This window comes from Lissotriton vulgaris, chromosome 1_1 (assembly GCF_964263255.1).
Source record: "Lissotriton vulgaris chromosome 1_1, aLisVul1.2, whole genome shotgun sequence".
Classification (NCBI taxonomy): domain Eukaryota; kingdom Metazoa; phylum Chordata; class Amphibia; order Caudata; family Salamandridae; genus Lissotriton; species Lissotriton vulgaris.
The window spans coordinates 906319427-906336375 of NC_141685.1; the positions used below are offsets into that span (position 1 = coordinate 906319427).

At 37.5% G+C, this 16949-nt stretch overlaps 1 protein-coding gene across 1 annotated transcript; it reads right to left on the reverse strand.

Moving 5' to 3' along the window:
* Positions 1–525: 525 nt before the first annotated feature.
* Positions 526–3812, reverse strand: LOC147748154 (uncharacterized). Its single transcript, XM_086936387.1, has 3 exons — positions 3375–3812; positions 1587–1802; positions 526–786 (listed from the first exon to the last, which is right to left on the reverse strand). Exons 1-3 carry the CDS (start codon positions 3810–3812, stop codon positions 526–528), a joined length of 915 nt encoding a protein of 304 aa, XP_086792513.1.
* Positions 3813–16949: the final 13137 nt, after the last annotated feature.

The window sequence follows — 16949 nt, forward strand, 5'->3', positions numbered from 1 at the left end:
ATGTATGGATGGAGAAAATGTTGCATGTATGAATGATGTATGAAAAGGTGGTGGGATGAATGATGGGTGGATGGATGAAAATGTGGGCGTATGAGCATTATCATGGGAGTAGCATTTCCAATGAACGTTGGATATGTTTTTATGTTACCATTTTTTCACAATGTATAAGACAGATGAATTTGCTACATAACATCGAATGAGTGCATGTGGTGTAGCTTCTGTAAAAAAAAAATTTGCACAGTAACATTTTTGCATTTTGCTCAATTTTCTATAGAATAATTGCATTTGTTGTAGTCTTTTTAAAGTAAAATTGTCCATTAACATATCTTATGTACTCTGTAAATAATAATGCAAAGACAAGATAAAAAGCTTTAAAAATTTTATTTAAGTAAATATATTTAGTATTATTGTTTGCAAGCAAATTAAACTTTAATTAAAATACTGTATTTTTAGCCTTTTTACAGAAATATAAATTGAATATCTTCTTTTTGTACTTTTATTTACAGTAAAGTATTGTGTTGTTTTTTACAACTCATGTATTTTTCGTATGTATCCATTTTGAAATATTACATTTACATTTTTCGGCAAGATTGGCATTAGAGCTTCTTGAATGTCGTCAATGTCCGGTGGTATATTGAAGAAGTCCAGTAGAATATTGTTATTTATTTCTACAGATTGTAAATTTTCTGCATTATCAATATGTACATTTAGTGTACTGTGTTCCTGATTCGCAGTTTCTAGCCCATATATAGTCATATTTATTTCTTCTTCTGGTGGTTGTATTTTCTGTGAAGGAAAAAGAATTTAGTTAATTTCATATTTATGAAGTGATTTTATTTCTTTTCTTGTGTTGACCTACGGAAAAATTTCTTGTTATATGCAGTCTTAAATAATGTTAATAAGTAGTGAAGATAGTTTAAGAAAGGATAGATTGTGAGTACGTATAGTGAAAAGGTATAATAGTGTGTATAATAGAGGATTAGAGACTGTTTTGTAATGTTATAGCTACTTTAGTAAAAATACGTTTTAATAAATAGTGATTAGTAGGTACTAGTTTTGTGTTTTAGAATAGTATTGTAAATAGTGATTATAGTTAATAGTGCAGTGTGAGTAGACTGAGTTATTAGTAGAGTGTGTATGATTTTGAGTGCATTGTTAAGTATTTTTGGAGTATTGAAGTTATTGGCGTAGTAGTATAAAGTTAATTTGAAAACTACCAAAAATTGTGTACTTAAGTGTTAGTATTAAAGTTATATTTGTAAGTGATAGTTGGGCATTATTAGTAAGTTATTTTGAAATAGTGAATGTTATTTTTCTGTAATAGTGTTTTTTTATGGTGTGAGTAATAAAGAGAGAGTAGTTAAGATTGAGTAGTAGATTTATTAGTGGAGAGTATTAGTGAGTTTTATAGTAGTGATTAGTAGAATACATAGTATAGCTTAATCGATTTAGATAGAGAGTATTAGAAGAGAGAGTTTGAGTGAATTGTAATTAGTGAATATAGAGTTTGATGGTGTTTTAAAAAGTAGATAGTATAGATTGAGTAGTAGAGCAAGTTATTAATATTTTCATTAATTGGTACTTACTTGAAATTGTGTATTTCTTGTTGTGTTTAACATTTTATTGTTGTTAAATTCATGCACTGTCAGGTGCGTCATCTTTATGTAGGATCCAATTTCTATGGGAAAGTCTGTGGCATCTCTCCAAAGAGTTATTTTTACTGAGTCCGTTGTATCTTTCACAGTTATTGATTTAAGTTTTGTATCTTGTCCAGCAATAACAATTGTTTTTATTTCTTCTTCCTGTAAGACAAAATTGGTAATAGAAATTAGAGAGAGTCTGTCAAAGAGAGAGAGTCTGTCAAAGAGAGAGAGAGTCTGTCAAAGAGAGAGTCTGTCAAATAGAGAGTCTGTCAAAGAGAGAGAGAGTCTGTCAAAGAGAGAGAGTCTGTCAAAGAGAGAGAGTCTGTCAAAGAGAGAGAGAGTCTGTCAAAGAGAGAGAGTCTGTCAAAGAGAGAGAGTCTGTCAAAGAGAGAGAGAGTCTGTCAAAGAGAGAGAGAGTCTGTCAAAGAGAGAGAGTTTGTCAGAGAGACAGTCTGTCAAAGAGAGAGAGTCTGTCAAAGAGAGAGAGAGTCTGTCAAAGAGAGAGAGTCTGTCAAAGAGAGAGAGAGTCTGTCAAAGAGAGAGAGTCTGTCAAAGAGAGAGAGTCTGTCAAAGAGAGAGAGAGTCTGTCAAAGAGAGAGAGAGTCTGTCAAAGAGAGAGAGTTTGTCAGAGAGACAGTCTGTCAAAGAGAGACAGTCTGTCAAAGAGAGACAGTCTGTCAAAGAAAGTCTGTCAAAGAGAGAGAGTCTGTCAAAGAGAGAGTCAAAGAGAGATAGTCAAAGAGAGAGAGTCTGTCAAAGAAAGAGTCTGTCAAAGAGAGAGAGAGTCTGTCAAAGAGAGAGAGAGTCTGTCAAAGAGAGAGAGTCTGTCAAAGAGAGAGAGTCTGTCAAAGAGAGAGTCTGTCAAAGAGACAGAGTCTGTCAAAGAGAGAGAGAGTCTGTCAAAGAGAGAGAGAGTCTGTCAAAGAGAGAGAGAGTCTGTCAAAGAGAGAGAGTCTGTCAAAGAGAGAGAGTCTGTCAAAGAGAGAGAGTCTGTCAAAGAGAGAGAGTCTGTCAAAGAGAGATAGTCAAAGAGAGTCTGTCAAAGAAAGAGAGAGTCTGTCAAAGAGAGAGAGAGTCTGTCAAAGAGAGAGAGAGTCTGTCAAAGAGAGAGAGAGTCTGTCAAAGAGAGAGAAAGTCTGTCAAAGAGAGAGAGAGTCTGTCAAAGAGAGGGAGTCAAAGAGAGAGTCAAAGAGAGAGTCAAAGAGAGAGTCAAAGAGAGAGTCAAAGAGAAAGTCAAAGAGAGTCAAAGAGAGAGAGTCTGTCAAAGAGAGAGAGAGTCTGCTCAAAGAGAGAGAGAGTCTGCTCAAAGAGAGAGAGAGTCTGTCAAAGAGAGAGAGAGTCTGTCAAAGAGAGAGAGAGTCTGTCAAAGAGAGAGAGTTGTTAAAGAGAGAGTCTGTCAAAGAGAGAGAGAGTCTGTCAAAGAGAGAGAGAGTCTGTCAAAGAGAGAGAGAGTCTGTCAAAGAGAGAGTCTGTCAAAGCGAGAGAGAGTCTGTCAAAGAGAGAGAGAGTCTGTCAAAGAGAGAGAGAGTCTGTCAAAGAGAGAGAGAGTCTGTCAAAGAGAGAGAGAGTCTGTCAAAGAGAGAGAAAGAGCGAGAGAGTCTGTCAAAGAGGGAGAGTCTGTCAAAGAGTGAGAGTTTGTCAAAGGTGTAAGTATTGTGTGCAAGAGTTTTTGGTATATAGTGTGCGTGTAAAAGGGTGAGTGTGATTTTTTTTTTTTTTTTATAAGCTTACCTCAGCAATAGTCCCAGAAATGCTCATTAATGAGCGTAGTGAAGCTGCTTTAACTGTTTTTATCGGTGATATTGGTGGAGCAGGGGGTTGTAGGATATATTCTGCCTCCTGTATTATTTCTTGAGGTATAGATAAGGGCATCATGCGTGATAGTTTCGTTTGTTTCGTGATGATAATCACATTGTTTTTGGCTAAGAAATTGCGAATCATAATAGCTTGTCCTTCTTTAGTTTGCTGGTAAAATGGCTCATTGTAGCACGTTGCTTTAATGCAACTACTTTCATCAGCTAGAGCTAGATGATACATGACTTTGTGCTCTTGTTTAGCATTTGTATAGTTTGTTTTTGTAGAACATTTTATTACGTTGGCACGGATTGTTTTTTGGTAAGGTTTGTTGTCTTCATGTTTCATTTTTTTGAGGTCTTGTATGGAAATCATCTGAAATGAGAGAAAATGTTAGTACACATTCTGAGCATAAATTTTTCCCCTTTTGCTATTACCTGTAATAAAATAGCATGTTAATGAAGTGGTTGCATTTTAAACTGCCACCCATAATGCTTTGTGATCACTATAATATGATTCTAATGTACCGTAGTGCATGATGTTGTCATTAGTATAGATGTGATCTAGTGTAGAATTGTAGTCTGTTGTGTATTGTTGTATTTTTTGCTGGCATTGAAATTGCTGCAGCATATATTCTAATAGCAAAGTTCTGTTTGGTGACATTTGTGTTAAATCTATATTGAAGTCTCCCATGATGACATATTTTGAATTTGGATACAAGTTAATTATGCTACTTAAAACTTGTAATAATGTCTGCAAAAGTACATGTGGTGGTTTGTACAGTATAATAAATAAGTATTCTGAATCATTAAGATGCTGAGTGAAAAATAAAAAGTCAATTTCGTGTTGTGTTTGATATATTGGCGATAAAAGCATGTTGTTTTTGTAGTAAATGGCAATACCATGCTTTGTGTGCTGGTTGTGAAATTTATCAAATAATACTAGGTGATATTGTTCTATTAAGAACGTATTCTTACTTGCTTTTCTAGTTGTGTTGATTTCAGTGAGGCATATAATATCACTGTTCATGATATTTTTGTCTGATTTAATAGCAGTGTAATTTGTTTGCAAGGACCGTATGTTATGGACAATTATATTACACTGTTGTCTATAGCTATCTAATTGTGGTACTGATATTTGTAATTGCATGTGTGTTCTTAAACGTGTCATTTCTTCATGCACTTTTGGATGTACAGCTATTTTGTCTTGCTGAAAGTTTCTAATGTATATGTTGTCTAAAGATTTAGCTCTGCTTAAAGCTACATAATGTAGATGATGTACTTTACTGTTGTTAAAGTGAATGTAAATGGGCTCAATTGTTTCTCCTTGTGTTCTATGTATAGTTCTTGCAGATGATTGTCGCAATGGGAATTGTTTGCGTATAATAGTTATAAATTTCTGTGTATATTGGAAATGCCGTGTAATAGCATGAATGGGTGTCCAATGAGGCAAAATATTACTGTGATATATGTGTTTGTTTTCTTGTCTAGTTAATTTGCCTACTGTTTCTTTATCAAAATTAATCCAAATTACATTTGGCCTGTTATTGATAGTTTCTACAAATTCTACTATACCTGTTGCACCATTTGTTAAACCATCATTGACATTTATATTGTTAGTTAAATCATATCTTAATTGCAATGCAATATGTAATATTGATGGCAGGCTCATTGTTTTAGTAGAATCTGTGGGCAACTGTTTGAGTATTTTTTTTTTTACTGCTTCACTTAAGTCTGCTGCAACTGTATCTATTGCTGTAGCTGTGTAAACTGGGTAATGGGTTATATGTTCTAATAAAACTGCATTATTTATGCGATTGACTTCATTGTTAGTTCCCATAATGTAAGGGATCGTTTTGCTAATGTTTTCAGGTGGCTCTATTTCTCGTGTTTTTATCTGTATAATATCTTCATTTGTTTGTTTCCCTTCTCTTAATCTGTTTAGTAGTTGAGCAAATGGCAAGTCATTTTGTTGTCTCATTATTTTAGTCAACTCAAATAACTTGAAATGTGTCTGCCATAAATTAGTACTTACTGGCCTATATGAATGTTTTGGGTTGTCAAATATGTATGGGTCAAAAACTGGCTTCAATTGGTAAAAGTCTCCAATTGCTAAAATAGATATTCCGCCAAAAGGGAGATCAGACATTTTTATCTCTTGCAATCTATTATGTATAAAGTTGAATACATTAGCCCCTACCATTGATATTTCATCAATTATTAGCAATTTAAGATGCATTAGCTGACCTTGTAGTGTGCTTCTATTCTCATGAGTTAGCTGTCTATGAGTTAGTGTTTGTGAAATAGGTATTTTAAAAGTACTATGTAGTGTTTGGCCTTGAATGTTATGTGCTGCTTTGCCAGTTGGAGCTGTAAGCAATACATATATGTTATCTGAGTTTTCTCCTGCTTTTGTATTGTAATAACGTACTAATGTTTGGTAAAGTGCTGTTATAAGGAAACTTTTGCCTACTCCTGCACCACCTGTACAAAATGTGTAGCATGGTGTTTCTTTTGTTTTAACCCAATGCAAATGATGATATATAAAGTTAAGTTGTTCTGCTGTTAGATTTTGCATTATACTATCATATTGTTCTTTTGGCATTATGTTATTGCTTAGTGATTCTTCTCTACTTGTACTTCTAATCCCTAAATCAAATGATAGGTCATACAATGGGTTTTCATTATTTTGCACTTCATGGAATATGGTGTTATCTTCTTCTGTATCTATTGGTGGTAGCAATGTATCTAATATACTAGTTTCATTGCTATTAGTTGTTAGTTGTTTATTATGTTTATTATATTTATTATGGTTTGAATCAACTGCATTTTTAAGTTCTAGATAGCGTTCATAATAAGTTTCCTTGTTATTAATTATATTATGTTCATTTCGCCATGGGTAAAAAAGCATGAGCAATTCTCTATAGTAATTTTCTGAGTCATTTTTGATGTTAAATCTGCAATAGCGAATTACTCTTGCTTTTTTTCTTTTTATGCAGTTTGTTTCGTCTACTAAATTTATCTCAAGTTCTTCGTCATCTGAGCTATGAAAGTTATTTTCAATAAGGAAATTGTCATGGCCTGTTTCTTCTTTTCCTTTAAATTTTTTCTTTTCATTATACATAGATGCATAGTCAGCTAATGTACATGTTTCTAATTTTACAGGGCGTTTACTATACCTGACTATAATATTATCATATTGTATTTTACAAGACTCATCTGGTAAAGAATTGATAGCTTCGATGTCTTTTAATAAGTATGTAGGCTTTTCATTAGGACTTGTATTGATAAATACAAAAGATCTTGAACTTTTCCGTAAAGGAATTTGTAGTATTAGATATGCTGCTTCTTGGGCACTTATTTCTGTACAGTTTAAGAATTTGTTCCCTATATGCTTAAGTTGTTCTTTAATACTTGGATTGGCATGTACTTCTTTAGCAGCTTGGGCAATTAGTTTGCTCATTCCTCGCTGTGATTTACTAATGTATGAAACAATATACACAGCACATGCATATGCATCTAAGATGTATTGTATATCTATGTTTGCTTGCCATGCTTTCAAAATAGTTGGATTGTAGTTATTTATAAAGCATTCAGCTGGTGTCCTTTTCAAGAAAATAGTATTTTTTTGTATAATAGATTGTATACATAAAGTATATTGTTTTAGATCTATGTTCATTGAATGTAAAAACTGTTCAAAAGTATAATTTGAAAATTCTTGGCTATTTATAGTTAGATGTATTAGTTCAATTTGCTGTAAGAGCTCGTTATTTGTTTTGTCTAGCTCTATTGGTTCTAGTATAAAAGTTTCAGGCATTGGATATCTGGGATAATGATATTTGCATGTTCTTTTATGTTTGATACAGCAGTTTTTGGTATGGCCGTGTCTTTGTAGAGGTAGTAAAGACTCTATATCTGGTTCTTGTGTTTTTGCACATGTAACATACTTATTTATGAAAGTAGTGACTTCATTTCTATCAGAAGTTTCATATAGTGGAGCATTTTCTATCCATATTATAGCATGTATATGTGGTGATCCCCGTTGTTGGAATTCCACTCTATAAAAGTAATCAATAATTTTGCCAATTGGATTACTTTCATGCAATAAAATAGAATTAAATAATTTCCGAACTTGGAAGTCAAAATGTCTTGCACATGTAATGGGATTTTGCTGTATTAATTTGCATTTTGTTTCCCATGACATATTGTTAAATTCTTCTTTTGTGCATTCTGGTCTCTTTTCTGTACGTAATAATATGTTAATTAAGTGATACCATTTCGTTTCTGCAGCAGATAAAGTTAAAAAAAATGTTGGTAATCCTAATTGTCTAATCATAGCAAAGAGGTCTTTTTTGCATTGCTCCCAATATGGTGGTGAACTACGGATAGTTTTAAGTATTTTGTATCCTTCATTATACTGCAAAATTGTATCTAATTTAGTCTTTATGTCTTTGGCAGTTATAATGTTTCCATTATTAAAGTATTTTCTAAGAGATATAAATATTTTGCTCTGTAATTGTTTAATGTGTAATGTTTTTAATTTAAAGAAAAGATTAGTAACACACTTTGCTACTCTTAGATCATTACTTCTTACTTCTGATTGACAGATTGTGCTGTAATGTATTGGGACATGCCTTTCTTCATTAGTCGGCCTTCGTTTTCCGCAAAATATAGTTGGGAATGCCAAATATTCAGAATCTTTGTCTTCATACAGGCCTCTTGGTGTGTTATATTCTGCAGGTGCTAAACTTAAAATATTATTTGTTTCTGTAGTAATAGTTTCATTATCTAACATAGTATCTAAATTTCCTGCTGGAATGTTGTCTGAGGAATCTGACGTATTACTTGTATCTGAAGTCTCATCACAAGAATGTATATCTTGTGTTGTATAATCCCAATCTTTATTAATAGTGATTCCATATTCTTGAAACAAAGTGCTTGTAGTGGCTAAATATAAAGCTGCACGTTTAACTTTGTTTGGTCTAACATTTTCATAATGGGTATAAGATTTATAACTTAATTTCCTTTTTAATTTTATTGGAATTGTCATGTTATCATTAATTTGCCTTGGTAAAACAGTTACTGTTGTCATAACGTCTGCAGGGACATTTACTACTGCACCTGATAGAGATTTTTGGAATCCACGTGGTAATGTTCTAATTTGTAAAAAAGGTATTCTTGGTGATACTAATCTTTCTTCTAAGTTATGCAAGTGTAAGACTGCTGGGATATCAGGAAATGTCATCCCATTATATACTGAACATGGAGGTATTGTGTCTTTAGATATATATGTGTAACATGTTCTGCATATCTCATTTGTTCTGTATTTGCTAATATTACATTCTATGAATTTAGCTCTCTTACTAATACTGTGTGTATTTTGAAGACTTTGCTTATGCCATAGTTGATTGCAAATAGTGCAAGTGTACTCGGGTCCATATCGTATTTCTTCCTGAAATATCCTAACTATCTCATTTGTTGTTTGACCTGCTATATGTCTATGATTAGGTTCATTCTCTTTGTTTTGTGTCCGTTTTCTTTTTCTATTACTGTTTATTTCTAGAATTTCTATATTTGTTGGTTGAATTAGTGATTCAACATCAGCTGTTAATGTGTTTATTATCTCAGTATTGTTAAGAGCTATGTGTGAAGCTAAATAACTGTCTTCTGTTACATGCAGTCTATTGTCCTGACTATTGCTGTTTTGTGTGTTTATTATTGTATTTTCTACTTGTAAGTTATTTGAAGGAATTTCCCCTAATGCATTTATAGATATATGTGTCGTATGAACATATATGCTTTTTCTAGACTTTACATTTCCTTGTTTATGATTCCGTTGTGTTTGGTGTAATCCTTTTTTGCTAATTGTTGTTATGTTCACTGTAGTTAAATCTAAAGTAATACTCTCTGAATTAGTAATTTGTTCTCTATTGCCTAACTTTAGGATGTATTCTATAATAAGATTAATAGAGTCAATTTGGATAGCAATACATGTTCCATTAGGATGTTGTATTGCATTTTCATTTTGGCTATGTGAATCAAATAGAGAGTATGTATGTATAGTTTTGAAGACTGAAATTATATATCTACCTATAGAGATCAATACACCAGTTTTTGAATTAATTGTAGAAGTTAATGCAGATATAAATTTACTATGTAAAGTTTGTGCTGATTTTGTTAGTTCTTCGCTAAAGCATTTTTTGAGCTTTGTAGAATAGATTATGTCATTGCTAACTATGTAATTTGGTAACTTTAGAGGTTGCATACAATCTTGTTCATCGACAGAGTGCATTTCAGTGTACAAAGCATCTCCAAGATTCATAATACAGTGCAAGTCTACACTATCCCAAATATATGCTGGTTTACAGTAGTTCTTTAGAATAGCAAATATACTATTTTGAAGACAATGTGTATAGTGAATACTTTTATCACTATGTGTATTTTTTTCCTGTGGATGTGTGTTATGTAAAAAGGGAATTTCTTGTGGTGTTTGTGTTAAAATATTTGAATCTATATTGGTATTATTTGTGCTACTTTCCTTGTTCTGCAATGTGCTATTGTGTATATTATCATGAAGTAAACTGTCATTACTTCCAGTAATAAGTTTATATGTATTATAGTAATCACTTGAATATGTGTTTGTATGTACATTACTTGTGTTTATTGTTTGTTGTACATTTATGTGTGTGTTATTAATTACATTAGTAGAATATGTGTTGGTATTTAAATTACTTGCTGGTATTGTTTGTTGTACATTTATGTGTGTGCTATTAATATGTTGTCTTTCTGTGTTGCTCTTAAGTGTTTTCTTAAGTATACTTGCATATGTGTCAGTAGGAGTAGTCTCTTCTGGTGTATTAGTATATTGTGTTGTGCTGATCTGCTTGCTGTTCTTTTTAGATTGATTATTAGGCCCTGTTGTAGTGAGAATTGCACAGGAATACGTACTAGTACTAGGAGTATTATCTAAAAATGCTAATGGCTGTTCCTTATTCCAAAAAGTATTTTTTTTAGATTGACATCTCTGAATGATTTTTTTGGCATTTTCTATACGCATTTCAAATGCTTGTGTGAAAAAATTTTCACTACCTTTAGTAGAATACACATCAAAAATTTTCTGTGCTACTGCATTCTTATTTTTTTCATGACGCACCATTGCTTTTTGAAGTGATTCTTTTGTAATCGTACTTATTTGTATTGGAGTTAATTCATACGGCACACAATTCATGTTTGGTTTCTTAAGATAGTGTGCCAGATTAGTGATGTACTCTAGAAGTTTTTCAAATGTGAACTGTATAGTAATACATGTTCCATTTGGATGAGGCATTCCAGTGTTATCACGACCATGTGAGTCAAATACAAAGTACGAATCATTTTTCTTAAAAATGGAAATAACATAAATTTCCATGCAAAGTATAACACCGGAGTTGGAATCAAGTGCAGGTTTTAATATTTTGTTGAGATTTGGAAACGAAGGGTCACATTGTTGTAATATGTCTCCATAATAAGGTTCTTTAAGTTTAAGAGAATAGTAGTATTGTGTTCAATAAAATTTGGTAACTCATCTGGATGCCTAAGTTGTTCGCTATTAAGTAAATGCATATCTATATATAAAGCATCACCTAATTTCATAATGTAATGCAAGTCTTCTTTAGTCCATGTATGTGCATCTTTGTAATAGTTGTGTATAATTGCAAAAGTACTATTTGGCAAGCATTGATAACCTCTAGAATTGCATGTAAATTTGTCATGACCTTGATGATAATCTGCTGCTAGTATTTGCATCTTAGCTAAGCTAATTTATGAAATAATTTGATATCGCTACAGTATTGCTAGATTTTTTTGTTATACGTGAGTCTTTTTTCGTTCTCTCTCTCTTATTTAATCTATATATATATATATATATATATATATATATATATCTATTGCTAATTTATATTTGTTTTGTAGTTAACTATAATGCAAGGCAATTAATTGAACACTATTTTTTTGCTTTGTATTTTAGGTAGCAGCTTTAGATGTATCTTTTTTACAATTTTAGTGATGTACTAGCTATAAGTTATACTATTAGCATATATATATATATATATATATATATATATATATATATATATATATATATATATATATATATATATATATATATATATATATATATATATATATTTGGATATATATATATTTGGATATCCCTGGGTGTCCCCTACTAGTGCGGGACCAAAGGAGCGACTTGGTCATGTTCCTCTTTGCCTCAGGCCCCAGGCAGGGGCAGTCAGGACCATGATGGAGTGTGCTTATCTGCTAGTGTGGGGATGGATGGTGGAGGATCACTTGGACTGCTGCTATGAGCGGGGGGGGGGGTTCGCAGGCCAGCAGATCTTTGGCTAGGCCCTCTCCTTTGTGAGTGGTCTAGCACTGGACTCTTATGTGCCCACTGCATTAGGGGCTTGCCACCGGGTGCTTTTGAGGGGCTTGCATAGCAGTGCAGACTGCTGGGACTGAGGCACTCGAGTGCACGCATCATCATCATGCAGACATCTAGGGCTCCAGCACATTCCTGTCTACATGGAGCAACGACTGCGTCCCCTGACATTTTGAGGAGAACCCGTGTGCCCTCGTTGCCCGCATAGACCTTTAGTGCTTTATTCCCACATAGTACCTTCCTTCGAAGCAGCTAGACTGCGCTCCTCGCCTGGCACCCCTGTGACTTTTGGCTAGAGAGAACCTCCTCTTTGTGGGGCGTTGCTCTTCTGGTCACTTTTGCTGGATCACGTTGGTGCCCTGTGTGGGATGAGCGGTCACCCCATTGTAGACCCTGTGGTGCCAGATGGCCTGTGACAGGGGAAAGGTCAGGATGGTGGAGGCCTATGGTGCACCCCTTCCTGCATGCGTTCCTCTTTTCTCCTGCTGTGTCAGATTATTGGACTTTGGAGTCATTTGCCTTCAGATTTCCACACTTATTGGTGGCAATTATGTCTGCACTGTTATTGGGTGGGTAGCTCTCCCAGCTACCTGTGCAAACCTATGTGACCGACACTCCCCCTTACTTTTCAATTCACAGTAGAAGACAGCGATCTGTGCTTACGGGGACGCAGCCATCACTGTCACCAGTTTGTCCCAGCTGGTTGGTCATACGCAGCCTAACATCGCTGTATAAACTAACATGGCTTTCTTGTGAGTCCTTTCATCATGGGGAAAAATGACCCTAAGCAACCCAAATTGGGCTTTGAACCCAGTAAAGATGTCCCTCACAAAATAGATGAGATTGCGTATGCACCAGCAACTCCAAGAACCCTTTCTCTTGAGTCAGACATTTATGCCTTACTGCTTCATGTGAGTGCGAGTCTACAGCATATTGATCCCAAAACTAACAATCTGGCGGGCCGACTTCACTGATTGGAGACCCGCGTTATAACGCAGGCAACAAGAGCTGCTGACACTGAGCGGCGTGTTACCTATTTAGAAATAGACCATGCAACTCTGGCTGCTGACCATCAGAAAATGAGTACTGAGCCCTGAATAAAGTCACAAAGAATGAAGATTTGGTAGCCCGATCTCAAAGAAACAACCTGCGCCTCATGGGCATCCCGGAGTCCACCAACACTGAACAAATTAAAACATTTGTAACACAGGTGTTGGGAAACTGATTTGGGGCTGACTCGTTCTTAAAATGCTTTGTGATAGATCCTAATTATCGCTCCTTTGGGCCCCGCCAAAACCCGGGTACACCACTGCATCCTATCATTGCCAAGCTTCTTAATTATCAGGATCAAGATATGGTACTGCAGCTTGCCCAGTAAAAGGGTGTAAACACCTATCAAGGTTTCAAAATCTCCATTTACCACCTGGGTGCAGGATGTCTGACCAGTGTTCCGTGAATTGAAACTCCTTCTCCGAGAGCACAACAAGCCCCATGCCTTGTTATACCCTGCTTGGCTTTGCTCTTGACTAAATGACTAAAGTGACTATCTTCAGTTCCCCAGCGGGGGCTCTTCGTGGCATCAAGAATGTCTTTGGCCCGCGCGCCAGACTTCGCTGCAACACACAGTCACCCAATCCTGGCAGTGACAATGGCCTATTGGATATCCTGGGTATGGATCCCTGAATGAAACTATTTCAATGGCTGATTGACTGTTGTTTGATGGCATAGTTAGTGATGTGCTGGGATACCTGATGGATCTCACCTATGGGCATAGACTATGGCTGTGCCTATCTGACATCGCTCACTTTGGCACTGTTTGCTTCCCCCTGTTTTTTTTTTGTCCTCATTTACTACCCTGGTCGTACCATTAAAGTCTAAAAGGGAGTGACACACTACCTCAGAGATCTGGGTGACAAAGCCTTAGAGCAGAATAGGCTACGCCAATAGTGATGTCATACCCACCAAAACCTTCGTACAGGGACCAAACGTAAGCTGCGTTGCGGAACATTTACTCCACATTCAGGCCACAGTCTGAGAAATCCAGAAGAACCATGAGTATAGGCAAGGGCAGCTTAATCATTGTACTGGGGGGGGGTGGGGGAACCCCATCCGAAGTCTCACTGTTGACCCCAATTCAAAAGATGCCAAAAGGCTCTCTTATTCCGATTGCCCGATCTTATTAGGTACAGCCTAGAAACTTGCAATATTGATGTCTGCCAATCCTGAAAGGAAGGTGGTAGAGTCTTTCCATTTTTTGCAAATTTCTCTTCTGGCCAAGAGAATGGAATAGAACAGAGGATTTTTGGCTGGACCCGTGCCTTGGTCTATCAGACCAAAAATTACAAGCGCCAGATGTTTGAGGATTTGCAGATCGAGAGCAGTTGACAATAGGCTGCTTATAGAATCCCAAAAAGGAGATAAGATTGGGCAATCAAAAAACATGTGTAAGTCCGATGCAGCAATTTCTCCACACCTCATACAAAATACAGACGTTCCTTGTGAAAATTTTGAAAGCCTCTGGGGTGAATAGTAGGCCCTATGTAGTGTAAAGAGATGATTCAGTCGCAACCATGCCGGTTTGGCAATATCCCATAGTGTCTTGAATGAATCGAACCAAAGGCTAGTCACGTCCTGAACTAACAGGGAGCTCCCCCAGAGTTTATCGGCCAGATGAAATTTGCCGTCAATCTCCTCAAGAATTGTATGATACCAAAAAGAGATCTCCATCTAAGAATGGATTTTATTTAGTAGTTGGAGCTAAAGATGGTTACCTCCACCTACTGGGAATCTACTCTTGGTTATGGACTGTGACTGAGCCCAGCTAGCTATCTGCAGGTACTTAAACCTTGAGAGGTCTGAGCCAGGTCTGTTTCTAAGAGATTCCCATGGTAAAAGAACCCCTTCTACAAACAAATAGCCCCATACTTTCACCCCTGCTTCCCTCAAAGGCAAGGCAAGATATCCTCAAGCCAGCTCGGGCTCCCCGGTGAATCCCAAAGAAGTGCTTTACTGGAGAAATAACCTAACAGAACGGAACTACGCAATTTAAACTATGTTTTAGCCATACCTTGTAAAACTTTTAGTTTTATTTTCCTAAAGAATTTGGGGTCCCCAAATTTAAACAAAAAACCCTCCTGTGATAGGTTTGCTCCACTCAGCATAGCTCTAAACATGCAGCTTATCCCGGTGTTAGTGGGAATCTTCAATAGCGTACGAGAATGGGTAATTTGAAATGCCCATGCATACAATTGAAGATCAGAGGCTGCTAAACCTCCTTTCTCCCTACGACGCCTTCGTTTTATCCAGGCCATCCTAGGTATGTGTTGTGCCCAGATAAATGAGTTAATGTCGCTGTGCAAGTTTATTAAAAGTGAAGGTTCAAAATATAAGGGGATAGTATTGAACAAAAAAGTGACTTTAGGCAAAATGGACATGTCTACGAGATTAACTCTACCCAGAATGGACAAGGGTAATGTATTTTTTTTTTTTTTTTTAACATCATTTTTATTGCATCACCAATATAAATGTACAGACAATACAATTATCAGTCATCATACAGCATGTACAGACTCAGTACGACCCAATCGATCTTCAACCGGGGGGTCACCTCAGCCGTGTTGCGGGTGACCTCATCCCTGCCCATTTCTCGCAGCTCCTTACAGTGTCTGATCGCTTTCTTAGGCAAATAACTCTGGGTTGCTTTTGTGGTTTTCACCCCTCCCCCTCCCCAAATTTCGGTACCCCAACATCCCTCCAAAACAGCCTCCTACCCACCCTCCCCCGTGGTCGCTCTGCGCTGGACTAACAGTGTAAAAGTGTCCGGTGTGATGCAGGAGGAAGTAATCTTTCACTAAGGTGTGTTCCCCTGTATAGTGACGGGGTCCGACCCGCCCAGTTCGCTCTCACCATCCTGCCCTTCATCGTCCACATCTCGGAGCGCCTGCACCATCACTTCCCATGCAGTCGCCCTTTCCAGAGCTTTCTCGTCATTCAACCTCCAGGCCATCTGGTACCGTAAGGTACTTTCACACGCGGCCCATCTCAGGCATTCCCCATACCATCTTTTATACGTGGGCCCCACTTTGGACTTCCAGTTCCTTGTGATCTCCCGCTTGGCCAGAATGAGCCCCAAGTCTATAAATGTACTAGTCATCTTGTTCCTAGGCGTGTGCGGGAACCAATGAAGAACACCAACCGCTTTGGTAAACTGGATATCCCTATCCGTCGCGACGTTAAGGGCCCGCCCAACTTCCTGCCAATAGTCTCCCAGAGAGGGGCAATCCCACAGCATATGGCACAAATCCGCCCCAATTACATTACATCTGGGGCAAGCAGCGTCGGTCGCCCCAAAATACTGTTGTATTTTCCCGGGGGTGAGGTATGCCCTATGGACGATATAGAAATGAATCAATTGGAACCTGGCGTTTCTTGAGCTCTTCCGTGCCCGCCTTAACAACTGGCCCCAGGTCGTGTCCGGAATCTCCACCTGAAGGTCCTTCTCCCACTTGGCCTTCAGGGCCGCCAGAGGCTGCAAGGCCTCCCGCTGCATCCTAGCGTACAGGCACGTGACCGCCTTAAAGGTTCCCGCCGCCATCATGGTGTACTGGCAGGCCATCGAGGTGCCCGGTTCCTGCAGCCCTTCCCCCCAGTGAGCTTGCATGGCGCCTGTGACTGCTGCGTGCAGCAAGTAGTCGCCCCTCGGAAGGTCAAATCGCTCCTGCAGGCCCTGGAACGGCAGCAACACCCCATCTTCGTAAAGGTCACCCAGCATTTGTATTCCCGCCTCCTCCCATCCTATTAAGCGCGACCAGTCGCCTCCATGTGGAAGGGCGGTGACCATCCCCAGCGGAATTTCGGGGGCATACATAAAGCGGACCCCCGCCCGCTTACGGGCCCGGTCCCAGCAAAGACGGAACGTCTGCTCCTCGACCGTCAGGTCTCCCACCCGGAGCCTCTGGTGCAGCGTAATATACGCCAGAACATGTCGCGGGGTACCTTCCACTCTCGCGTCTTCGGGGCCTCTATATACCCTCGCCACCTCCTGAGTAAAGGTTTGCAGTTGCGCGGCTAAGTAGTATCCTTCAAAATCCG

What these genes read in the sequence shown, in the direction of transcription:
- LOC147748154 (XM_086936387.1), bottom strand. Translation starts at nt 3,812, where the DNA reads ATGATTTCCATACAAGACCTCAAAAAAATGAAACATGAAGACAACAAA. An exon ending in TTTCTGGGACTATTGCTGAG is followed by an intron (nt 1,803 to 3,374) that starts GTAAGCTTATAA and finishes TTTGTCTTACAG; the next exon opens with GAAGAAGAAATAAAAACAAT. An exon ending in CAAGAAATACACAATTTCAA is followed by an intron (nt 787 to 1,586) that starts GTAAGTACCAAT and finishes TTTCCTTCACAG; the next exon opens with AAAATACAACCACCAGAAGA.